The sequence below is a fragment of the Anguilla anguilla genome, chromosome 1 (assembly GCF_013347855.1).
Source record: "Anguilla anguilla isolate fAngAng1 chromosome 1, fAngAng1.pri, whole genome shotgun sequence".
Classification (NCBI taxonomy): Eukaryota; Metazoa; Chordata; class Actinopteri; order Anguilliformes; family Anguillidae; genus Anguilla; species Anguilla anguilla.
The window spans coordinates 46,498,625-46,524,265 of NC_049201.1; the positions used below are offsets into that span (position 1 = coordinate 46,498,625).

The 25,641-nt window shown below is 44.5% G+C and overlaps 2 protein-coding genes across 3 annotated transcripts; both read left to right on the forward strand.

The window, feature by feature from the left end:
- Positions 1-897: 897 nt before the first annotated feature.
- On the forward strand, positions 898-17,576 carry tbc1d31 (TBC1 domain family, member 31). Its single transcript, XM_035394268.1, has 22 exons — positions 898-1,326; positions 1,902-2,048; positions 2,928-3,043; positions 3,428-3,606; positions 3,919-4,070; positions 4,926-5,085; positions 5,666-5,866; positions 7,474-7,641; positions 8,029-8,108; positions 8,203-8,349; positions 8,708-8,841; positions 8,930-9,063; positions 9,974-10,153; positions 10,794-11,026; positions 12,174-12,326; positions 12,854-12,989; positions 13,591-13,683; positions 14,111-14,251; positions 14,586-14,780; positions 15,426-15,561; positions 15,674-15,829; positions 16,973-17,576. Exons 1-22 carry the CDS (start codon positions 1,250-1,252, stop codon positions 17,164-17,166), a joined length of 3,312 nt encoding a protein of 1,103 aa, XP_035250159.1. The 5' UTR covers positions 898-1,249; the 3' UTR covers positions 17,167-17,576.
- A 1,420-nt stretch (positions 17,577-18,996) lies between these two features.
- On the forward strand, positions 18,997-25,184 carry LOC118235601 (protein FAM83A). 2 transcript variants are annotated; one of them, XM_035433143.1, is made up of 4 exons: positions 18,997-20,164; positions 21,561-21,728; positions 22,921-23,045; positions 24,302-25,184. In XM_035433143.1, exons 1-4 carry the CDS (start codon positions 19,649-19,651, stop codon positions 24,822-24,824), a joined length of 1,332 nt encoding a protein of 443 aa, XP_035289034.1. In that variant the 5' UTR covers positions 18,997-19,648; the 3' UTR covers positions 24,825-25,184. The 2 variants fall into 2 exon arrangements, with proteins under 2 accessions (XP_035289034.1, XP_035289121.1); XM_035433230.1 differs by having other exon boundaries at positions 22,924-23,045.
- The last annotated feature ends 457 nt before the right edge of the window (positions 25,185-25,641 follow it).

Here is a 25,641-nt window from a genome sequence, read left to right on the forward strand (position 1 = left end):
AAGTGTAATTTAATATGCTTATATTCTTATTTGTAATCAACTGAACACACTGCACTGATGGGGTAGTGTGTTCAAATTTTGGATTTTGAGTTCCGTGAAAGGACAAAAGGCGAATATTCTTTCACCTCCTAACTTTTAAAAAATCTGTTTAATGCCTACATGTTCTTTTTAAATGTTTTAACCCTTGCTGCAATCAAATTTTCCTCTGTGGGACAATAAAATGATTTGTTGATTGAACATCATTTTTTGTATGTTCCATTGTGCATTCAACTTGAACTCAACACAATGCCCAGACAAAAGCCATGGAAATCCCTTTTTAAATAAACCTGTCTTTGTGCGAGTTCTCAAATTGTCCCTGATAAGGCACCATAAAAATCCAAAATAATAATTGTGAGTAAAAATGCTGCTATGTGACACAAAACTCTGACAAACAATGTTGTACCAGGTACAGTGCAGGCATACATATTACGTACAATTAAAACCAACAGCTCTAAAGTAAACTTGAGACAATGCAATGTTATATTGGCAGACATGAATATGTGGGTAAGATGATACGAGTTCACTTTAACATTATGTTTTGAGTAGTGAGTGAGTGGTTGTGATTTTTGTGTTTGAGTAATGAGTGGCTGTGGTCTTCATGTTTGACTGATGAGTGGCTGTGGGTTTTATGTTGCCATTCCACAGGTAAACTGGTTGTTAAGACTGCATAGTAAAAGCACACAACGCTCCGATATTACTGTGTGACTCCGGATCGGAACATATTCCTAAACCAAGCCTAAAATCTACAACACACACGCGACCCTTGCGTCTGACGTTTTGTAGGCTAAAGTGTTACGCACCCACGAAGAATACGACAATACCCACAATGCTCCTGAGTATTTACCTGTTTCGTAACTTCCTTGTATAACGAAGTGAGATTCACTCAACTGAGATATTAGCAGAAGAAATTTACACTTAACCTTATTACAAGGTAAATTTACTATAGTGAAATTGTTTTGCAGGGCGTTCGTGTTTTATGTTTGTAACTAAAGCAACTTCTACCGCTGTACAATTGTAGCTATAGCCAAATGTAGGTAGCTACAAGTCGGTTCAAATTTCCCGCTGTATTCACCGCCAGCAACACTGGCGTAGCTAAATACAGGTAGCTAACTAGCCGGCTTGCGCCGGTGAAAGGCATAGCGACGGTAACTTTAATCAATTCAGAGTCTCTATATAGCATTAGAGTATTACGTTTGTTTACTACGCCAAAATGCAGACAACAGACGTCGGGAACAAGGAGAGTGGAAAAATATGGTATCGAAACCCAGGAACGTCACCAAGTAACGGGTAATGTTATGCTAAGTCTGATTTTTGTTTACATCTGTTGCATGCCTGCCTGTTAGCTTGCTAGTAAACTTTTACCTGTGCGTCGGCGTTCTCGTCACGGAGAACTGCAAAAAAATTTGTCTGAAATTTGAATAAGTGAAAAATATTAAAGATGTCTTTCTGCCACTTGGTTTGCTACTTTTTAAATCTCACATTTAAAGTGCTTTAATCATCTGTGTTTTATTAATATAAAGTGTTCTTACTCCCGAATTTTTCCACAGTGCTGTTTAAGATCGTTTTATTCAACAGCACATTGTTCGATATGGCTGTCCTTCGTACCGGAGCAAATCTGTAGTTAGTTTATTTCAGATACCGCGGGGTATACTGTATTTAAAGTAAAAGGTGCACGGTTAACGTTAACTGGAAGCAGTGTTCAGCTATGCCGACAACACACGATTAGCTATATACAAACACAACGGTATTAAAATGGAAATACTTCACATTCAGTGTGATAATGTAAATATAAAGGTCAAATATGTACATAAATTGGTAGACGCTGTCTGTTTTACTCATCTCTCTCTGGTTATTTTCCACAGGGCCATTGTCAACATTATTCGCAGCACGGGTGGTCATCGAAGCAAAACGGTTCGCTTTCTGCACGTGGCCTTTGACACAACGGGAGAGGAATTTCTGGCCGGCGACCACCATGGAAATATCTACGTTTTTGACATCATCAGAAATAGGTAATAACCAGCAGTTCAGTGTGGCTTCAGACATGTTAATTATGGAAGCAGAAAACAAGTAGATTAAGTTACTGCACTCATATTCTCAGTCTAAAGACCTGCACTTACAGTTCACTCAAGGGGTATGATATACACTACAATAGTCTGGGGGTACCCACAACCCAAATAATGTATGAATACATTTCTTTGATGAACCTCCTAAAATGCAACTACACAAGTTGTGGAATTCAAATGTTTTTAACAGTTAAAAACAACTATATTCACACCCTGACTACTGCAATGGAGTGTTTTGACTGAAGTGTGTGAATGGGAAGTGATTACAAAATTTTTTCATGATTTGTCTCATGACACACTTCAACCCTTCCCATGGCACAAGACTCAGTCCAATCCACTGTTTGGAGATCACTGTGCTGGTGAACGCACTGTCCTCTCATAAAGCTAACTAGGATTTAGCTAAAGTGAACTCTCTTTATCACTTGATACACTTTTGGGAATGATGTCATTTTGTAGCACTTAAAAAATTTGTTTTAGTTTGCTCCCTTGATTTATTTAGTCATACACAGTTTCAGGCATGTTATAAATGGTTTGATTGTCTAAACAACTTTTCATCCAGCTTTTTTAAATATGCAAAAATACTGTATATGCTGCTTCTGCCAATTGAATGAATAATCATAAATCAAAGCAAAATGTAAAAAAATTTTTGCCTGTCATCAAATCATGAAAATGTGTGAGTTGAGGTCATGCTTGTTCTTTATTCAAACAAATGATTCTTCTTGGTCCATAAGTGTTATTTGTTTGAGCAGGTTAAATAAAGCAGGTTTGCGTTTTGTGCAGCGTATGGAGTTGAACCCCGTACCTCTGGTTTGGGTATTTTGATAGGTTTCGGCTCGTACAGAAAACGGCTCAGGCCTGCACGGCTCTTGCCTTCAACCTGCGGAGGACCTCAGAGTACCTGGTCGCTCTGGCAGACTACTCCATCAAGTGCTTCGACAAAGGTACGCTCCCTGGACGCACAGTTTGCAGCCTTATTGAATGTGGCTTTCCAGCCAATCGTCCTGCTGACTATAGGACGGCCTTTCATTCATCCTCAAGTTTAAGTGCTTTGTGCCAACTGCCAAGCCATTGGATCAAGTGAGTGTCAGTTACAGATTTAGAGAGTGTTAGGTACAGATTGAGATGGATCTGTATTGAATGTGTATGTCAACTCTGCCATTCAGCACAAGAACATTGTTTTTCCTGACAACCCAGAGCAGGAGTTAGTGCTTACAGAATAACGAGAGAAGAGGACTATGTTTCTTTTGAAGGAAACTTGGACTCTTGCAGAGACCTAGCAGTATTTTGTATGGCGTGCTCACCGACCTGCCCTCTGTTTGTATCAGACACCAAGCAGCTGGTGAGCTGGATGCGTGGGCACGACTGCTCCGTGTCCTCGGTGTCGGTCCACAGCTCTGGCAGGTACGCCATCACCACCTCGGCCGACACCGCCCAGCTGTGGGACCTGGACACCTTCCAGAGGAAGAGGAAGCTGAACGTGCGCCAGTCTGTGGGCATACAGAAGGTGGGGTGCCCAGGGGGATGAGGGCAGGGTGTGAACATGGACCATCCTCTTCAGATACTTTTACATAATGACAGCAGATACCTAATTAATAATTATGCTACTTGATGTTTTGTGTTCTATGAAATTTAGCGAGAAATCATACTGTGTAATACAAGCAGATCCCCTATGTGAAAGGCTTGATGTGTATTGATGGTTGGGTCAAAGTTCAGTATGTATGAAGGTGTGTGTGTGTTTATGTGTGTGTGTGTGTGCATGCATGTGCACAAGCCTGTGTACATACACAAAGATTAATTCTTGGATGTTCTGTTCCAGGTGTTTTTTCTGCCTTTGAGTAACACCATTCTCAGTTGCTTTAATGACGACTCCATCTTTGCCTGGGAGAGCGACACGTTGTGCTGTAAATACCAGTTACCAGTGCCACAGGAGGGGCCCAGGCTATACTACAGGGCTTTCGCTGTCACACGGTGAGCAGAAAGAATCCTGATAGTAACAAGCATAATAACCTCAGTAATGTTAGCATGTTAGACTAATAGTAATTTGTGTAATATAGGCAAATTAAAATTTAAGTATTCATGATAATAATAGCAAAAATGCAGTGTTTTCACACAGTGAGTGTAAATAATAATTGGAATAAATGTATAGCTGCAAACAGCCATTAAATGGGCCGAGCAAGAATAATCAACTAGAAACGTTTGTGGAGAAACTTTGGAATTGTTCTCTGTTTGATGCAGCAGTCAATGAGAGGAGCAGTAGTTTATTTTTGTTTAGTGTTTGTTCAGTACGTTTCACTGGTTTCACATGCAGATATTTCAGTTTGTAGGCTTGTGCAGGTTTGTACACCCATGTAAAGTGCCTTGCAAAACCCTGGACTGCGTTTACATTTTACTAGAGTACCAATGATATATTCCTGTGTTTATCAATTTAATACTTTTATTCAAACCTCATGCTCAGAAAAAAACCTGGCCTGCATAGTGTGGTGGCAAGAAAGAAGCCATTACTTAAACTCATCTGAAACCTGCAAGAATACACAAGTAACCCACCTAAAAACACAGAAAAATCTTATTTTTCTTCTGAGGAATTGAACTTTTTAGTCTGGTGCAGACATAACAATGCACAAGTCCCACTTACCACTAGTCTTACCGTGGAGCCTAGGCATGGCAGAGTCATAGCATGGGGATGCTACTCTTTGCAAGGACCGGGCAACAGAACTGAAGAGAAAATTGACAAAATTGTGCAAAGAACGGGTAGCAGGTGTGTGCTGAATTGAGGCAGGTGGAGAGAGGCTCGGCAGTAATTGTTTTCCGAAATGTTCTGCACAGGGACGGACGCACTCTGGCCGCGGGGGGCCGGTCCAACCTCCTGCACCTCTGGAGCCTGGACAGCCGGCAGCTCCTGAGGGTCATACAGATGCCGCCCAAAGTGCGCACGGTGCGCCAGCTGGAGTTCCTGCCCGACAACTTCGACGGCGGGTCCAGCCAGGTACGCCAAAGCACGTCAAAGCGCCCACACATCACACAGACACAGCCTGAAGACTTTTATCTGGACTGCAGGGCTATATGCACCTAGACTTTGCTCTCTCACATAGAAACACAGTGAGAACTAACAAAGAAATGCATTAATCGTGCCCTCAGTTAAATGAAGGGATTCATTCTGTGCTACAAATGAGGGATTCCCACACCTATTAATGTCTAAGCCCCTTAAAATGACACCCCTGTTTCTGCGGGTTGACCCCCTTTATATAATTACCACTTCGGATTGCATTGCTATAGCTATGTAACCCATAAGTAAATGGACTCCTCGCTGAATTGTGATAGTCCCAATATGATATATTTATTTTGAACAGTGTCACTATTCAATAAAGACAGATATCATATTACAAAGTATGCATGTACCATAGATGGGTTAGCTCATGTAAAATCAAAAATATATAATTTATGAAATATGGAAATGTTTAAAAAAGCTGAATATTCTCTTAGGAGAATAGTTTTCTTTCATGGAGCCCAGTTTGGGAACAGGGTATAAATTATCTGGTGCTTCTTACTGATCCGTATGTCCTCAGACCCTGGGTGTGCTGAGCCAGGACGGCATCATGCGCTTCATCAACATCCAGACGTGCAAGCTCCTTTTCGACATCGGCACCCTCGACGACGCCATCACCTCCGTGGCCGTCAGTCCCAGCAGCCACCACGTCGTCGCGGTGATGGACAGCGGGGGCCTCAGCGTCTTCAGCGTGCAAGCCCTGACCCAGGAATTCAACAAGGTAATGACCCGCGTCCGCAAGCCCCAAGCCAGCCTCCCGCCCCGCACTCACACACAAAGACCATCTGTTCCAGGAACCCCCTCCCAAAATGACACTCAGTGTTATTTTAATTTTGGTTATGGAGGCACAAAAATATTGGTTGCCATCACTTTGTTGGGTAAGGAGGTTTTCTTACCTTCCACCCACAGGGGGGTGGTAAAGTCAGTCTCTCAGTTCAAAGTTTCTTTAGCTGGTTTAGCAGTCCCACTGTTTTAACCAGGCACAAATATGATATAAAACGGTTATGTTGACTTGATTAAGCAGATGGCTACAGTTGTTAGCCAAAGCACTGCTACCGTGAACATCACCTCTGTTTCAATAAGGAGTTCAAATAGTATTCTAAACAGAGAAAAAGGATGCTTTATGAGAACGTTTTGGCGCAGTTGTTTTAGTTGGAAACAAAGTTCTCCCGTTTGAGGAGTCGTGGGTAAAACAAGAGGCATTGAGAGCTACTCAGCCACGGTGGTGCCAAGCCCTTCACCTTTGTGAGACACGGCGCAGATGGGCGATTTGGCTTCTGGCGCCGCGCTGGAAAGGCGTCGCCTGTTCGGCCGTGCCAGCTGGCTTCGCCCGGCACACATGGCGGAGCGAGCCCGGGCTTGGCACGCCGAGCGGCTGGAGGCCCGCTCGAGTGCCGGAGAAGTTCTGCTCCTTAACTCTCTCCCACTTTCGCTAATTCTGTCAGAAATGATCACATTATTAAAGTACTTCAAAGAAGTTTTTGACTCCATTTTGATTTTATTGTTTCCCATTTTGCTAAGTTATTTGCTACTTCTGACAGTGTAAGAATTAGTGTGTCTTGTTGAAAGCAAGGCACGCTAAAAGTTTCACATTTAAGTGAAGAATGCAATACTTAAATTGTGTATGTAAAAATACAAGTGACCTATTGCAGTCTATAATATTACAAAATATTTTGAGATGGCAACAATAACAGACACACATTTTTGGAATTCTGATAAGTGGCTATCATAGCAAGACACCAGAATGGTTTGTATAATCTCTCTGGGGAAAGGAACCACAGAGTCACCCAGAACGTTTTAGGCAGTAAAACACAAATCTCCCCCCTCCCCAGGGTCTGGGAGAGCACTGCAGGAGGGCGGTTAGAAGCAGTGGAGTGAAAGGTGAAGAAGCAGGGAAACGCAGCCAGCAGGCAGTTTGGTTTGAGAGCGCAGGCCTCAGCTCTGACGGCCTGGGTTGGGCTGGCAGGCACACAGCGGCTGTTGTTTATTTGCAGCCAAGCACAAAATGGGCTTGGGGGGAGGGTGGGGGGAGGGTGGGGGGGGGGCGTCGAACCTCTGTGTCTTCCAAAACTAACATTCACAGCGCACATGATTAGCTCTTGGACATTACATTTGAAGTATACGTATACTCAAATCTTTCTCTGGAAAGCCTTTTTATTTTCCTTCTTTTTTAAAAAAGATCGGTTTTTGACGTTTTAAATGAAGCTGTTCATGGGTCGGACATTCAGAGCAGTACAATGAAATGGATTTGTGTATGTCCCGTGCGTGGCGTGGAACGGTTTGTGCGATGCTGCGCCCCGTAAATGAGTCGGCCTTGTCTCCGCCCAGCCTCCCCCGTCCCTGGTGAAGGTCGTGACGGGCGTGAACGGGGAAGAGCCGGGTCCGAGGGTGAAGGTGCGCGCGGGAGCGGTCCAGAGGCCAGCCAAGACGTCCGGCCGCAGGGTCAAGGCCAAAGTCCTGAGGCCTCGGGACCTCCCCTCTCCAGATGACAAAGAGGTGATTTATCCCCCGCCCCCCCCACATTTACACATCCCACATGCACGCTGTTTATTCTCTGAAAGCCACATCCGTATTACTAACATAATAAATAGGTATCTGATACCTGCAGTGTAAGCACCTGCAATGTGTGTGTAATTAACTTCTGTACATCGTTATAGCAATTTTATATGTAACTGTCAAAGGCATATTTGAATTCTGCCCTCCCAGTGTTTTTTTCTCATAGCTGGAACAAGCAGCTGATAGAGTGCCACAGTGTTTTTAGTTCTTGTGATGTATTCCCACTCATAACATTCCCTTTGAAAAGGAGAGTGGCTCAGTTTGTCTTGGCGGAACACGCCACGGAGAGAATTTTTGTTTTTGACAGAATAAGCTTTTGCCTTGCAGAACGAATTGCCCGACGGATTAAACAAGAGGAGGCTTCAGGGTTTGCTGAAGACTTTTGGGGAATACCCAGCCAAATACAGGTAGCAGGTCTTAAGCAGTCATTGTAAGCTAGGATTTTTATAAATGTGGCCAGGAAGTGCAGGCTGAACACTTCCTGTCGGCCCTTACTTCCAGGATGTTTGTGTGGCGTTCCCTGTTGCGCCTGCCAGAGAACCACTCCGCCTTCAGCAGCCTGATGGACAAGGGCGTACACTCCGCCTTCCTCACCCTGCACGAGCGCTATCCAATCAAGAGCCAGAAGCTGCACCGAGGCCTACAGAGGTACCACGCCCACCAGTCGCCCCCTGGGGACACATCTGGCGCTACGCCCAACCATTATTGCCCCTAGCAACTCAAAATGGACAGCTTTCACCACGCCCACCCTGTTGTTGCCCCTGGCGACGACAGGCCAGTTTCAAAACATCCACCCATAACTGCCTGAGGATACAGCAGGCACCAGACCTGTCCTGCCCTTGGCAACACAGGGGGACAGCTTTTCTCCCACCCCCATTCCCTCAAATATGCTGCACCAAATTGAATTGAATTTTGCTACATTTTTCTTACTTTTTTTGAAATCTATCTGTCCACCTATGTCTCTCTATCTCTCCCGCTCCCTCCTTCCCCCCCACCCCCCGTACAGGTTGTTGTCAGCTCTGACTTACTGGTCTGCCATTTTCGGAGAGACAGACTACCTACCTCTGATGGCATTCCCATTTGTCAAGCTCTTCCAGAACAATCCGCTCATCTGTTTTGAAGTGGTCGCCACCTTGTTAGGTAAATGCCCGGTGGACCGAAACATTTGAAACGGGCGCTTGTGTAGATTGTGGGATTTTAACAGTATGGACTCCCCCCATATTTACAGTGAACTGGTGCCAGCACTGGTTTGAGTATTTCCCCAACCCGCCCCTGAACGTGCTGAGCATGGTGGAGAATGCCCTGGCCCACCATGACAAGGAGCTGCTGCAGCATCTCATGAACTGCGGCATCACATCACAGGTGGGCCTCCTGCTTCCTATCATTAAACTACTGCTTCTGCTTTGACTTCTGTTACTGCTTCTACTGCTACTACTGCTTCTGCTACTGCTTCTGCTGCTACTCTTCTGCTACTGCTTCTGCTGCTACTCTTCTGCTACTGCTTCTACTACTGCTACTACTACTACTACTACTACTACTACTATTACTACTACTGCTACATAATGATAGGATTCTAAGGCAGGCGTTAGGAACAAATGATATTTAATTTCTTTCTGAACAAAAACGGTATAATCAGACATGGGTCAAAACGTGGTTTTGGATTCAAATACTTTTCTACACTTTACTGATCTTGTCTGGTGTATTGGAACCAATTAAATACTCTCAAAAAGTACAAACCCCACCTTCTGGTCATACTGGCAGGCTCAATTACACCAGGCAAGATCAACAGAGCACAGAAATGTATTTGAATCCAAAACAAATATGTATTTGACCCAGGCCTAGGTGTAATTATGTTTCTGTTCACCATTCACATAAATTAATGGAATAACTGATATAAAAAAAATATAAAAACCGATTAATAACATTCTCATGATCTAAACAAGGAAAGTGCAACAATCTGTGAAAGTGTTGTCATAGCAACAGTAAATAAGTCCCAAATTCAGAACTTCTAATTATTGCTGGAAGGTGCTTTCTGTGGAGACTGCAGGCCTAAAGCCGACACTGCTGAACATTTAGGTCCTCTATCAGTCCGTGCTAGTCGTTCAGTAAATTCTTTGGATTTTATATGAATTAATTTGCCTTTTTGGCAGCATACAGTAAGGAACTATTTCCATATAGTCACACTGTTTGTGTTCATTAATCCCAAACTGTTTGTGTAAACGTCTGTCTCAGTCACGTTCCCTCTAACTCTTCCTGTTCGTCTGTGTGGCAGCTGTACGTCTGGCCGCTCCTGGAGACCCTGTTCTCGGAGGTCCTCACCCGGGAGGAGTGGCTGAAGCTCTTCGACAACGTCTTCTCCAATCACCCGGCCTTCCTGCTGATGGCGGTGGTGTCGTACGTCACCTGCTGCCGGGCGCCCCTCCTGCTCTGCACCCAGAGGGAGGACTTTGAGGTGGGGCCATACGCGCGTATACACAAGCATATGATTTAGGGGGAAAGTGGGATGGATGTAAGTGTTCACTTTCACTAGGCTGTGCCCCATATTACAGAGATTAATTATGTTGTTAGTACAATCAACTGTATGTGCATTCATGTTGGCTACCATGTGGTATTGAAGAAGTTTGAGAACTGAGAATGATCCTATAAAGCGAAACTTGTATCTAAAATGCAATCAGTGTGGAAAAACTTGCCATGCTAAATTACAATGACCAAGTTCCTATAAAGCGGTATTTTTTAGTGGTCTGATCTTGAAATTATGTATTTTTCAAACACATATGAAAGTGAACACAGTAAGGCGTAAGAACACATAATAAGCTGTATTTGAATTGAGGTTGGATTCATATCAAAGCGGGGGGGACAACTGTAATGTTGGTGAATTGATGTACAAGGACTTGTATTTGGATCGCTCTGCCTTTTCAACTTCCATGAACCTGAGTAAAATAAAGTAATGGAATTCTGACGCACAAAGTGGTCAGCAGCGAAGCTACGTATTTCAGATGCCCGCTTAACAGAGGCGTCCCGTTCTGTACCAGCAACCAGCTACTGTGCCCATTATGGAAAAACCCCTCTGTCCCCTGTCCCCTGTCCCACAGTACTTCTTCCACCACCGCAACCACCTGGACGTGGCCGCCGTGATCAAGGAGACGTACCGGCTGATGGACACCACCCCGGCGGAGCTCCACCCGCGCTCCATGCTGAGCGACTTTGAGCCCCTGACCAAGGGCCAGTACCCCGTCTTCAACAAGTACCCCACCTTCATCGTGGAGCACCAGTCGCGGGAGCGCGAGAGGATCCGGCAGCAGGAAATGGAGTACCTGAGAGAGAGGTAGGGATGGCGCTCTTCCACACGTCAGCGTATGCAGAACGGTAATCTGAATGTCATGACACAGACCAGTCTCTTCATCCATATGTCCCCATTCACATGGCCTGTGCTTGGCTCCGGAGTATCTCAGTGGGTAAAGGCGCTGAACTTCAGTGCAGGGTAGGGCCTAGAGTCGCAGGTTCATTCAGGCTGTGTCCTTAACTCGGGTGTAGGAAGCAGAGGGGATGGGGGGGAATGTAGAGTAGCTCTTCTTCAGCCTTGTTCAGTTGGCATGCCTCATCCGCACCCCACACTGTGTAAGACACACTTATAGCACATTTACTATGTATGCATTTAGTCGTGTCTAAAAACAGAACGTTTGTGATGTATTTAATTCAGGAATTTCAGTATTGGAGTGTTAAATCAGTTTAATTAAATTTCTTTAACTTAATACTTTAATTCTGGTGCCCTCTTGAGAGTGTCTGTTGTTAGCCTATTACTGACTATGAGGTATCTCACATACTGTACATACAGAACAATAAAGAGACAACAAAGCCAGCTCTTGCAGGTGGGAATGGATGAGGCTACCATGTGTCCTCATCTTTAATACTTTAATTGGCTCTAGTGGAACCAATTAACTTTTCCACTAACTATTATATGTATTGTGGCGACGAGCAGGTAGGGGCTGGGGACTAAATGTCCCCCCCACAATGTCAGACTCACTCAAACGCCCCTACTTTAACTGGATATGACTTCTGTCTGGGGGTGGGGGAGGAATTGGGGGGGGGGGGGGGGGGGTTCTGCCAGGGGCATACCGGGTTTAAGTTGACCTTGGCAACAGCCTGTAAGGTGTAAAATTGTCAGGTGCATTGGTGGAATCTAACAAAGGCTTAAAATAATTGTGTTGTTTGTGCAGTTTAAATTATGAATGTGCGGTTTTCAGTGTTAGAAACAGCTGCTGGTTCCTGCTTCAGGGGAGAGCACACACAGCTGCAGTGGTAATAGCATGGGGGGAAGGTGGAACAGACCCAAGTAACATAGCAAATCCTAAGAAAAAAAGAAGTCAAAAAAGTAATAAAGTCATTTCAATAAATGTATAGATATGAGTTATGTAATCACCTGTATGAGTTTGTGATGGAGGCGAGCGCGTGTCTGTGTGGGCGGGCTGCAGGCAGATGGTGCAGGAGATGCAGGCGGAGACGGTGCGGAGGCAGGCGGCCGACCAGGCCTGGCACGCCCAGCAGGAGCTGCTGCAGCAGGCCGAGGAGCAGCGCCAGGGCATCCTCCTGGAGGAGGAGAACAAGCTGGCCGAGCAGAGAGCCAGGTCAGCGCGCCGCTGCCGCCCCCCTCTCCAAAATCACTCCCCTCCGCTAGGGTGCCGCCCGGCGAGGACGTAACGCTGAAAGAGAGCCAGAGACCCGATCGGGTCACTGAAGATCCGGGGCCGTATTAATAAATTCCCCCCGAGTAGCAGTGCTGATTTCTTATTGGCTCATGACGGTTGGGGTATTGACTGGGGAAACCTAATCCAGGATCAGCATTCCTACTCGAGTGCCTTTCGAATCCAGACTTTATGTAGCGGCTGTAACGTTTGCTTCGCACTGCAGAACCAATATGGCTGTTGTTCTCCTAGTACTTGAAATTGAAGATTTCATAAATTAGAAGGTATGTTTTTCTGCAATAAGTTAGGAAAGGATAGAACAAGCTGCATATGTTATTTTAAAGAATAACATATGCAGCTCGGTGGAGCCAAACTGTACCGTGTTTGTGTTGACTGTTTCGGGCCCCAGCCTTCCCCTGTACTGGCAGCCCCGCTCCCCTGGGGTAAAGTCCTTCTGCTGCTCTGCTCAGGTTGGCTGCTATGAAGCGTGAGCTGAAGCTGAAGGAGCTGAACCTGATCGACGCGGCCAGGAGGCGCTTCCTCAAGCACCAGCACGACCAGAAGAGGGTGGAGCTTCGCCGGCTAGACGATGAGATTCGGAGAAAGGTGCGCGGCTGGTGTGTGAGCGCAGAGGCGTGCACACACTCGCGTATGCACACACACACACACACACACACACTATTAGCCAGGACGTTATGCATTTCAACCAAGAATGGTTTGTACAGGGTGTTCAAGCATTTCTCATGTTCTGTCATCCATAAATTACTATGATTTAGCTTTATAATAGAAATGATGATTGTTGTTTTTCATTCAATGTCAAATAACCGAATACATTTTGGTTGCTATGTGGTACCCCCCAATATTGGAGCAAAATAGGTTTGGCAACCATAACACGCTCAAGTTGGTGCTTATGTACACACACATTCACACACACACACACACACACTCTTTTTGTTTCTGTCATTGAAATGTTTGACTTTGTCCCGAATTCCTCTCAGAAAATGTGTGGTATGTCTGGTTGATGTCTTTTCCTCAACCAGATTGTTGCTTATTTTACACAAACCGTCTGATCACTATTTGCAGTTTTATTTCAGCAGCGTTGGCAGACAACAGAGTGAAATTTTGGTCCTGCCTCCCAGTTAGCGCATCACGCTTTGTCTTACACAATCTCCTTGGAAATCCAGCAGCGGTGTGCTTTTGCCCGTAGATGACCCTCAGGGACCAGGAGACCGCGATCACCATGCAGGACCTGGAGCTGCGGCAGATGGAGCTGGAAGCACAGAGAGGGCTGTTTGAGCAGGTCTGCATCTCAGTGCTGGAGAAACAGGCTCAGAATACCACAATGTGATCTTGGGTGTATGCGCTTTCTAAAGTGCATTAAGAGTGCAAGTACACTAGCCTGTGTGAATGTCAAGTAACCATAAGCTTTGCGCATTCAAATATTTCCAGTTACCTTACTTGGAAGTTCACAGCATTAATTTAAAAAATATAATACTTTCTGAAAGACCATGCATCAAGGATCAGGTTGTCAGGTTGGAGTTTTCCTAGTTTTTTTCCTCCAATTTTCCTGTTTGCTTGTTCTGTGATGTTAGACATTGGTTTGGTGTTTGACGGTTCACAGAGGACTTTTCCCCCATCGCCTTATTTTACTGGGCTTGAATTCTGTGCATAAGAGCAGCAGATCAGGCAGGTGACACAGCGTGAATTTACCCCCCCTTTTCCGGCAGCAACTGGCCAAAGAGCAGGACAGAGTGACGCAGGAGGTGAGGGCGGAGGTGGCGGCGCGCAGGCACGTGGCCGAGCTGGAGGATTCGGCCTTTCAGCAGGCGCTGGACGCCGACTCCGCCCACAACGTGAAGTCCAAGAAGGTGCGCCGCTGTCGCTCGGCGTCGAGCCTTCTATCCTCAAACGATACATTTTGAAAAGGGTGTATCATACACTTTGGGTTGCATGTTTTTTTTTTGTGTGTGTTTTTTCACCCGTTTCCTCTGGGATTCTGTCTGATTTTTGAATAGGGTGTATTTTACATTTAGTGTATGTGTTTTTTATGTGCGTGTTGGCTAAAGAAATTTCATTCATGTCATGCAGAAAGTGCCTGGGATGGTTGTATGGTTAGTGGGAGGAAGCTAAACCCTTAAACCCTTGTGGCTCCCTCCCCAGCATGACTTCAGTTAGACTTTATTCCCACCCCCCCCCCCCCAGCTGCTGGAGGAGTCCCTGGCCGAGGCTGAGCAGCTGAGCTCGGACGCGGACTGGAAAGCGGGGGTCTTGAGGCGCCTGGACTGGGTGGGAGGCGAGCAGGAGAGGCACCAGCAGGAGCTCTCCCGCCTCAGCAAGCAGATGCTCGACAAGGAGGAGCAGCTCATACTCGCCATGAAGGAGGTGGAGGGCAAGAAGGTGAAGCTCCCTGTACTCAAGCACTCTTCAGAGAGTCACTGGAGTGAAGATTTACTCATTTATCTGTAATGTTTTACTAGAACGTTGCATAGGAGATACTGAACTTCTTTTGCAAGTGAGACCTTGCTAAGATGGGGCAAAAGCACAAGAACAGGAGTACAAAGGAGATAAAAGCAGTAAGGCAAAGATCAGGAGTGCCATTGGATTGATTGTTGGTTAACTTATACTATGGTTTATAGCTAGAAAATTATAGTAACTGCTTAAATAAGTCTAACATTAATGTAAATGATAACTACAATAAAATAATTAAAATCCTTTACATTGTATCACTTCCAAAGTGATTAAGGCTCTCCATAATTTAGAAGACATCCAGCAGTCTGTGAGCTTGTCCAGTAGCTTCAGTTTGAAATGTTAGTGGTATAAAAGACTATCCTTCATTTTGTTGGCTGATCATTCAGCTTTGAAACGAAACCAAGAAAAGAGTTTCAGTAATCCCTATAGAAGGGACCTGACTCTTGTGTTTCTGGTCCAATCTTTGGCTGTGTGGTTGGGAAACCGCGGGGTCCAGCCTGCGCTTTGACCGCGCGGTCAAAGAGACCGGCCGTGGGCCGCTGTATGTCTGAAGCCTTCCTCTGTCCCGCGCAGTGGGAGGACGTGCTGGAGAAGAGGGCGCGGCTGGCAGAGCAGAGGGAGGCCAGCCAGGGCGACGGCCCGGCCTGGGAGGCCGAGGAGAGGGGGGAGCACCTGGACCGGCTGCGGAGGAGCCAGGAGGAGCCGCCACGTGAGTCCGGCCTGGGCGAGGGGAGGGAGAGGAGCCGGTAACGCTCTAACCGTGCCCTCTGTGTGGAGAGGGGGATGACGAGCCTGTATGTGTGTGTGTGTGTGTTTTGCAGAAGGGAACTGGAAGCTGGATCTAAGGTCTCCCTGCTCTGTCAGAGGACTTCTGCAGAAACCTACCCCAGCCCACTCGCAGTCCAAGAACATCTGTCTGAACAGCACGTCCCCGCCTGTTTCCCCTTCCTCGTCCATTTCCTCCAGTTCAGCACAGTGTGAGTGCCGCCTGTGGCCAGTTCACATGATGACCATTTAGCAGGTGCTCTTATTCAGAGCCATTTACACTGCTTATTCTTCTTATACATAATCCATGTATGTACAGTAGCTTGATATTTACAGAAACAATTCATGCTAAGTTTCTTGTTCAAGGGTACACTGGCAGTGCCCAACTTGGTATTCAAACATATAACCCTGGAGTTGCAACCCTGGTTAACTATTGTGCTACACTTATACCCCAGGGAAATTCCATCAAATGGTTTAGTGGTATTCAGTCTCAAATTCAGTGTGCATAGGTTTTCCCTTCAGTCGCTTAAAGCAACGGATTACAGTTAACGCCTGACCTCATCCCTTGGGTCTGATCTGGTTGCTGGTTTCAGTTGAAAACCAAAACCAGCCGTCCTGTGGGGCTCAAAGGATAAGAGTGAAGACCAGGGCAGCTTCTGGGTGGCATGTTGTGTTAAGGCATCCTCCAGTAGGAAGATTAGCATGGATGAACTAACTGATTGAGTTCCTGCGGACAACATGTAGCATTGTGGTGGATGTGCTTGGGTGGATTTGATCACTCAGGACCTGGCCATTGAGTCAATCGATGAGGCCACCACGTATTTCGCACCGTACCAGAATATTCTGGAGCAGAATGCTTTGCAGAGCTCTACATGCAAGTGAGCTAGTGTTGAAACAATTCTGTAAGATGGGGTGGTCCTGAATTTCTCCCAACCAGTGTGAGAGACTGAACAACACTTACAGTAAATGTTTACTTAATATTATTGTTGCTAAAGGAAGTTTTTTTAGGGGTAGCACCAAAAAACAAGAAATGTACCAAAAAACAAGAGATTAGCAGAGAGGCACTTATGTTTTCCACAGTCCTGAATAATCACAGCATATATATTTCAATAATCCTACTAGTCCACTTTTATCCCTTCAAAGACATTCAGGATTCCGCTAGCTTCCCATAATCTTGTCGAATAGAGGGCAGCGTAGATCTCTTCAGCTGACAGTTCATAGAGCTCTCACTCTCGTCTGACACTGATTGCCTGTAACCCCTCATTCCTGTCTATACAGCCGTAAATTGCTCCTGCGACCCCCTTCCCGTTCTCTCTCTGTCTGACCCCGATTTACCTTGCGACCCCTCCACTCAGTTTCCCTGGACCGTGGCAGAAGGGAGCTGGAAAGCAAGGAGCGTGAGCTGATGCGGGACGTCCGGGAACTCCGACGGAGGCTCGCCGACCGCTCCAGAAACGCCAATTCCGTCACGTGCTCGGCCAGCATTCAGCCCTCGATCACATGTGGGAGCTTAGCCTCGGAGGACACCATCACAAACACTCTGGCGTAGCTTACGGACCTCAACTCCATATTTCAGACTGGAGAACGATGGACATCAGTGGACATCTAGTCAACAGGCACCCAATATGTACAGCCGTTGTTATTCAAAAATAGATTTAATTAAGTTGTAGCATCAATGTGTGACTGTTAGCTCATTCTGGTTTCTTTTTTCTGTTGACGTTTTTAATCAGTAACGGTCATTACTGAAATTCCTTACGTTTTGAGTGTTCACTAGTGGTTATTGCTAGTGGTAGCCGCACAGAAAAAGGCTATCAATCAGCATTCAGGGAGTTGGAATATTAAATATTAAATGTGATTGGTTTAAGGTGTCAATGTATTAGTGTTTTTCTGTGTCCATTTTACACTGTACAGAGGAATGCATGAATGCACTTTAAATACAGCCAATCTGTTCATTTCTTATTATGCTTTGTTTTTGCTTTTTTCCATAATCCTCTCTTCACCTTTTCACTGTTTTGTACTCTATGGCTTAGATTGCCTCAGGTACGTTATATAAGAAAATATGCAACTAATATACTGCAAGCGCCATAAAACATTTTTTTCTTGATTTGGCTGTGTACTCAACAATTTTAGTTATAATCGAACAATTCACATGTGGTTAAGGTGCACATTCTCAGCTTTTATTTAAGGGCATTTTTTATACATTTTGGTTTCACCATGTAGAAATTACAGCACTTTTTATAAATAGTCCCCCCATTTTGGGGCGTGATAATGTTTAGGACAAATGGCGTCACAGGTGTTTCTGAAAAGTCAGGTGTGTTAAATTGTTCCTTTAGTGCAGGTATAAGTGAGTTTTCAGTATCTAGTTTTTATTATAGCATTTCGATTATTTTTGGAGTCTCTTCTTGGTGTTTGTCAACATGAGGACTGGAGCTGTGCCAATGAAAGTCAAGGAGGCCATTAGGAAGCTGATAAATAAACAGTCAGAGACATAGGCTAAACTTTAGACTTACCAAAACCAACTGTTTGGAACATAATTGAGAAGAAAGATGACACTGGTGAGCTCAGTAATCACAAAGGGCCTGCTAGGCCAAGGAAGACCTCTACAGTTGATGGCTGAAGTATTCTCACCATGATGAAGAAAAACGCCTGTCCGACCAATTGGAAACACTGTTCCGGGGAATGTAAATGACTGGATCTGTCAGTGACTACTGTCAACAGTAGACTTCACAAACAGAAATACAGTGGCTACGATGTACCTAAAAAAGCCTGCAGAGTTCTGGAAAAAGTGGATAAATTAGACCAATATTCACTTGTGAATATTGGTCTAATTCAGAGTGATGGCAAGAGCGAAGTGTGGAGGCCAAAAGGAACTGCCCAAGCCCCCCCCGCCCCACCCTTATCTGTGAAATGTGGCGTTATGGTTTGGACATGTATGGCTGCCACAGGTGCTGGCTCACTTGACTTCACTGATGATGTAACTGCAGATAACCGTAGCAGAATTAATTCTGAAGTGTACAGAAGCATCTTGTCTGCTCAAGTTCAACCAAATGCCTCCATATTTATTGTATTCTATTCACCATAGAAGTCTTGGCTTACCAGTCTCTTTGTATACTCACCAGTGCTCTCTTAATGATGTTCCAAACAGTTGGTTTTGGTAAGCCTAAGGTTTGTCCTCTATCTCTGACTCTTCTTATTTCTCAGCGTCATAATAGCTTCCTTGACATTCATCAGCACAACTCTGGTCCTCATGTTAACAAACACCAATAACAGACTCCCAAGGCAATCAAAAGGCTAGAATCAAAACAAGGTACTGAAAGCTCTCTTTCCTGCACTAAGGAAGCAATTGAACACACCTGACTAATCAAATACCTGTGATGCCATTTGTCCCAAACATCATGGTGCCCTGAAATGGGACCATTTATAAAAAGTGTGGTTTGGTTACATGCTCAAACCAAAATTTATTAAAATATCCTTAAATAAAAGCTGAGTGTGCATTTTAACTGTATGTGAATTGTTTGATTATAAATCCAAAACTGTAGAGAACAGAGCCAAATAAAATGTATGTCTTTGTCCCAATCATGGCATTCACTGTATATTGAATGTTTTGACATATTTTACCATAAATTAACAAATGCCCAACTGATATTTGCATTGTAATTGTAATGTAGAAATGTAGATAATGTAGAATACTTCTACTGTGTTTATCATTCAAGTAGTCCTATTTATTGTGTTGCCGTCACCCAACCGATGTGCAAGCATGAGTGATGAATGAAGTCTTTTCAGTAATTGCACAGGCGAGTGTAAATGTGTGCGCTCAGATGATGCTGATCTCATCTGGCAGCCCTGTTTTCACTCGTCCCTCACCTGCCTTCACCTCCCAGGCAGGGTGGGGCTAGCAACCAGGACTCTGCCTGTTGCTCCTCGGTTTCTCACAGAGCGAGAGAGAGAGAGAGAGCGCATCACTTGCGACCAGTGCTCTACACGCACTCTCATAGCAGACTTTTCAGACTTCGCTGAAGCCCCAACCGGTCATGAACCTGGAAAGCGGTGGCCTCATGGTGGAGTGGTACCTGAGGTCCAGACAGGTAGGCAAGGTGAGGCGACGGGTGCAGGAGATGCGGTACCCCTCGGCCACGACGGCGAAAATGGACCTGAGCCACAACGAGAGCGCCAGGCTGGCCACCGACGCCCTGCTGGACCGAGGCCTCGCAGCCTATCGGGAAGCGCTGGCCGGCGAAGGGGAGGTGGACTTCCTGTCTGAGGAGGAGAAAGCTTACATCCTAGGGAACGCCAGGGACCTGACGGACAGCGGCCGCCGCTGTGAGGTCGAGGAAGAGCAGGAGACCGTGTCCTCCCCTTCGGGGTCCTCCGAGATGTACCTCCCGTTCCACTCGGAGAGCGAGCCGCCGGGCCTGGACTACGGATGGCCTGTGGCCGACTGGGGCTATCACCTGCAGGGCAAGCCCAGAGTAGATGTGTACTTTCAGTCTGACAGATCCTCCAGATTTAAAGACCTGCTGAGAGAGTACATCAACAAAGCCACTACGGTAAGAGCTTATCCCCTCTTGGGTAGTTATGGGGGAGAGTGTGCACTACTTCAGGCATGGGTCTAGCTCCAGTACAAGTTGACACAGTTTAATCAGAAAATTAATACACAGAAATCCTTTGGCAAGGAATAGGGTTGTCCCTAATATGGCCAAAAACGTTTTTGTGGTTTAATACATGGATAATGAACATCTCTGCAACAAGAACAGTTAGGGATCAAACTCATTTTCTGACTGGATTTTTATTTATACAAAAACAGTAGGCCTATTAGAAGGCAAACATTCTTCAAAAAATAAAGTACTCTGAAACAGTCTGCTTGGCATAACTTACCGCAATACTAAAACTGTAACCTGCCAGATAATAAAAAGGCATGTGAAGCCTATTCCAGAAATGTAAATTAAAGGCATACTATGCAGGATTTCTTTCTTTGCTGCACTCCTGTGTTTACAATCAAGAATGTCTTCTCTGTTCTCAACCTTGCCTACCCCCCCAAAATGATGAAACACAACAAAACTAGATATTTTGCATTGGCTAGCAATATTGGTAGCTTTGTAACATTGTGTTGCAAACCGTTGGAACCACATTTCCTTCAAAAATATAGCAGTAGCTGCATCCATACCAGTCAGGAAGTCACAAGTATGTATCTGATAGTAAAAGCTCCTGCTTCACTTTCATATGCAGCAAAGTTGTGGTAACTAGCTTTAGCTTCTTGGTGAAAGCTCTCTAGGGGCCTGCCCTTACCACTGCTAGCTCTGCACCAGTGGGTTTTAGACTGCTCCACCCTGCCTGGAAGCACAGCAAAATCCTGTAGACATAAGCATGCAAAAACCCTAACAAAAAAAATTTCATCCTTGATGAAGTGGACATATTTCTATTTTTTCATGTGATCGAACCCCCTATTTTCTCCCCAAATTTATGCGCAGGAAAATTTATGCACAACCTTTTAAACGTAGTTTGTATGAGATTAAATTTTACACACATTTTTTAACCTGCTATATTGTGTGTATTTAACTATGCATTGCATATTAAGATTTCTCCCATCTACAGGAATATAAAAATCCCAAATTCTTATGTTAATTTTCTCAGGAGACCAGACTGCAAATGACCCCAGGTCCCAAGATCCAACCCTAGAATAACACAAAAGGATGGGGCAAATTTGTGGATACCAAATTATTCATGCTTTACATAAACAAAAAAGTCCTTCAAATATCCTTTGCTAATGTGATGTCAGGCTTTAAATCTGTTGGGCATATCATAGGTCAATTAAGGATATACTGTTCACATTTATTTATTGTTGGCAACTGTATTATAGGGCAGTCACTATTTTATCATTAAAGTACATGTATTTCCTGACTGAGTTTGAGGATTAATGCAAAGATGATGTGTTTGATGCTGCAGCTTCTGGCAATTGTGATGGATACCTTCACAGACGTGGAGATCCTCTGTGACATCCTGGAGGCCACGAGGAAGCGCAGAGTGTCCGTATACCTCCTGCTGGACCACGTCAACCTGCACCTCTTTGTGGAGATGTGCGAGAGCCTGCGCATAAGCAGCTCTCATCTTAATGTGAGTGACCGTCTCTGACGTTTTTACATTAACACGGGGCTCTCCTGGGGCCTCCCCATGTATGCTAAGGTTTTCATGCCAGCCAAACTCTGGATCAGTTCAGGTTATTGAGAATATCTGTCCACAAATGTTTCAGTGCCTAGATGTTCACACTTTAAGCACTTGATTGATTGAGAAAGAGCCGACAACCCCCAGAAGCATGTCATTTTTAGGCGCCATTTTAACCTCTCCCTAAATTCTTCATTCCTTTCCCTTCCAACTTCCATAGAAGGCTCATATTATAACCCTCAGGGCCCATTAGTTAATTAACTAATTACCATAATTAATTAATTGATCGACCAATCAAACACTGGCCACATTCTGATGCCTATTCCCACCATTCAACCGATCATCGAATATGCTTTGTGATACCTTGATAAGCAACCAATCCTAACTATGCTTCATGGTACATTTAAAATACCAATCACATGCGATCAGACAGGAATTCATAGCAGATTACAGGATGTGAAAGTCTGAATACTACTCTTGAATCTGAGTTAAATGTGGGATATTCATTGTGCATTAACATTCATCCAATTTCTGGCATAAATTGGCCTAAAGAGGTTAAATTGTTCCCCATTAGACATTGTGTCAAATTAAGAGCAATTAACAGCTTGTCACAATTATGGTTGAAACAAAAACCAGCATGGAGGCCCCCGGGCCAAGTTTGAGAACCCCTGCTTTCATGCAAGTTCACAAGAACTAATGAGCCTTTTTTGTTTGTCTTGCAAGTAATAAAAAAGGCAACTGCATGAATCCAGTCAGTTGTTGAGCAAGCAAACAAACTGGGAAGCACTCAAAAGTAAAAATAACTTTGTCAGAAAGATACATAATTATACTATAGGGATCCTGTAGTAACTCTGGCAGTCATGGGTCACAGGACATGCTGTATTTTGTTTTCATATTAAAATCTGCAACCAATTCAGACCCAAGACCCTTTCGTGAGGTGAGTTAGCTATGTAATTAATCGCTAACAAAAACCTGCATCTGTCCTGCAGGGTTGAGGATCTCTTTACTTTAATATTAATGAAATACAACTTGAGATGATACTCAGAAAAATACTTTACAATACAATAATTACAATTACAATAACTGCTTTTCAGTGTTTAAAATTTGGGGCTTTCTTACTACATCCCCAATACTCTTTTTGCAGAAGATGTCAATTCGTAGTGTTCAAGGAGCGACGTACTGTGCGAAATCTGGGAGGAAATTCACCGGTCAGATTAAAGAGAAGTTTGTCATCATCGACTGTACTCACGCCCTTACGGGTTCATTCAGGTAAATTGTGTTGGGTGACATTTCCTTCTCTCAGATCTCCAGAATATGACATGCTTGCAAACTATGAACAGTAAATTTCTGTAAAACATTTTTTTAGGGTTTTGTTTTGTTCAACTACCTTTAGTGCAACATAAGGACTACTGTAGCATGCCAGTGTCATAAAAACAAAAACTCATGCACATTTTTTCTTAGCAAAAGGCATCATCCATTATTATGGACTGTAAATGTCTCAAAACTGAACTAGTTGGTTGACAACCCCATGGGTCAATTGCAGTGTACATCCATTTCTATAGAACACGGCATTGTATTAAGGCAGTTTTCCAAAGTACATGATTAACAAGGGTTTAGCAGTGTGTCAAGTTTAAGAAAATCTGATTACAGTTTACAATAAGAGTTATACGCCAGCTAATTTACCTGCACTAGATACTAAAATAATGCTTCTGTCAGCCAGTACAACAGGGGCGCTGAACTCTGTTCAGGGGGTTTGTGTGTACCCTAGTTGTTTTTCCTAGCTTAATTTCCTAAAAATCAGTTTACCATAGTTGGCTCACCCCTATGTTGGACCACAGCAAAATGTTTTAACCAAAGATATATTTGTGGTCTGAAGCTGCAGCCCATGACATTATCTGAACAGTCTGACCAAATAAATGATTGAGATAATATAATTATTCTCATATCAAAAAGGCACTGGCACTGAAACTATGAACAAAGACATTTAAATAGTAGACTTGGCTAATACAAAAAGTGAAAGTGCAAAAAGGTAAAAAAAAAAAAAAAGAATGTTTTGGCTTATGCCTTCAACAGTGCTATAGAAACAATGAAGAGGCATACACTAAAAGAGGACAAAAAAAGGAACACAAAAATGGCCTACTGGCATAAGACCAATAGAGGGGTGAGTCTGCATCTGAATATATTTGAGATATCTGAACTGCAGTAGTGCTCTTGAGAAATTGGTTTTAGCTACAGCAGTTATTCATTTAATTAAATGAAGAGGTGAGATGAGGGTCTTCACCTAGAAAATGAAAAGTAGCTGATGCAGTTACCATCTGCTACATCATTATGTGTTTCGTTATGCAATTAGTCTCCTATAACTGGGAGCCTGGAGATATACCAACCGACCCCACAATCTACTTTGGACTTATTGCCTAGTTGCAGACCCTCATCTCACACCTTTTCCTCTAATTAAAGAGCAGTAGCAAGCTAACTGGCACACACCTACTGCAGACTCACACCTCTCATTCCGCCCTGTCCCCCAGCTTCACCTGGCTGTCCTGGCAGGTCCACAGGAGCATGCTCGTGCTCATCAAGGGCAGCGGCATCAAGCCCTTCGACCTGGAGTTCCGCCGGCTCTACGCCACCTCCAAGCCCGTGCCAGAGTTCCCCAACAGGGTTCCCCCGCCGGACGTCGTCCAGCCCCCGGGCCGCAGAGCGCAGCCACGCCCAGTGCACCCGCCCCCTGCTGCAGCTACCCCCGTGCAGGCTGACCGTACCTTACCTCAGCATGTAGCCCCACCCAGGCCGTGCGACGCCAGACCCACACCCGTGCCTGCGCCCCAGAAGAGCTACACGCAAGCAGCCAGAGCGCAGTACATCCGCCGAATGCAGCCCGTAAGCCAGCCCGTCGTCCATCTGAGGTCTCTAAATGACAACACTGCTGGGAACCTGGGCTGGCGCTTGAGGAACATCTACGGAGGGGCACTTGGAAGGCCGAATGGCCAGTTTCTGAGATCAACCATTGGTTACTCCTCCTTCAATAAACCGGACACCAAACCACAGTGACCATGTTCATGATTGAAACTAAGCAACCCATGAGTTTCCAGCCTTTCACTTAGTGCCAAATGCAAATGTTAATTTTACTAAATTAAAAATTAAGTGTTTTACAAACAAAGATGTGTTCATTTTAGAAATTAAGGAAGGTATCAAAATTATTGCTTATGTCTAGACTGACCATTTTGGTTCAATGAAACCTTCAAAGCACTGAAGTTTCACTCAAATTCTTTTACTTATTTTAGATGTCATGAAGAGAATGTTTTTGGATATTATCTGTATATTAATGTGAAAGCAAAAAAGGGATATAGCATTAAAAGAATTAAGATTTTGACATTCATCTGAACTGGAATAAAAATGATTTAAACCTCAGTTCTGTTTAGTTGACCATCCATTTAGGAGTTACAATCCTTTCCATTTCAAACAAACCCTCTCAGAACTTCAGCAAAAAAAGTCTTTCAGCACTTTTATATAGGAATAACCCACAGTAATATAGAAGGTATTGTCTTTTGACTTGACTTTGAAAATAAGCGACTTTTAGCTATATGCATTACAGCATGCATGACTGCTGCTGAAGAAAACAGTTTGGCCTAGCCCTGCAGCACAAAGGCAGATTTTCTATCAGCCCAATTAACTCTGGAGAGGTTAACTGTGACTGACATCTAGCATGTTCAACACTACTTAGAAGGCTCAATGGGGAAAACATGACACTCCTCATCACTACTCACGCTAGTCATCCACAACACTGTAAAGCGCACCTGCTTCCCAGACACATTCCCAAAACCCAGATTTCAATATTATCACCTTATTATGCGACTCCTTAACTGAA

Excerpts from the sequence above, each read along its gene's own strand:
- tbc1d31 (XM_035394268.1), top strand. The coding sequence starts at position 1,250 with ATGCAGACAACAGACGTCGGGAACAAGGAGAGTGGAAAAATATGGTAT. Across the intron at positions 9,064-9,973 it reads ACTGCGGCATCACATCACAG|CTGTACGTCTGGCCGCTCCT; the intron begins GTGGGCCTCCTG and ends TCTGTGTGGCAG. Across the intron at positions 14,781-15,425 it reads AGGAGGTGGAGGGCAAGAAG|TGGGAGGACGTGCTGGAGAA; the intron begins GTGAAGCTCCCT and ends TGTCCCGCGCAG.
- LOC118235601 (XM_035433143.1), top strand. The coding sequence starts at position 19,649 with ATGAACCTGGAAAGCGGTGGCCTCATGGTGGAGTGGTACCTGAGGTCC. Across the intron at positions 20,165-21,560 it reads ACATCAACAAAGCCACTACG|CTTCTGGCAATTGTGATGGA; the intron begins GTAAGAGCTTAT and ends TTGATGCTGCAG. Across the intron at positions 23,046-24,301 it reads GCCCTTACGGGTTCATTCAG|CTTCACCTGGCTGTCCTGGC; the intron begins GTAAATTGTGTT and ends CCTGTCCCCCAG.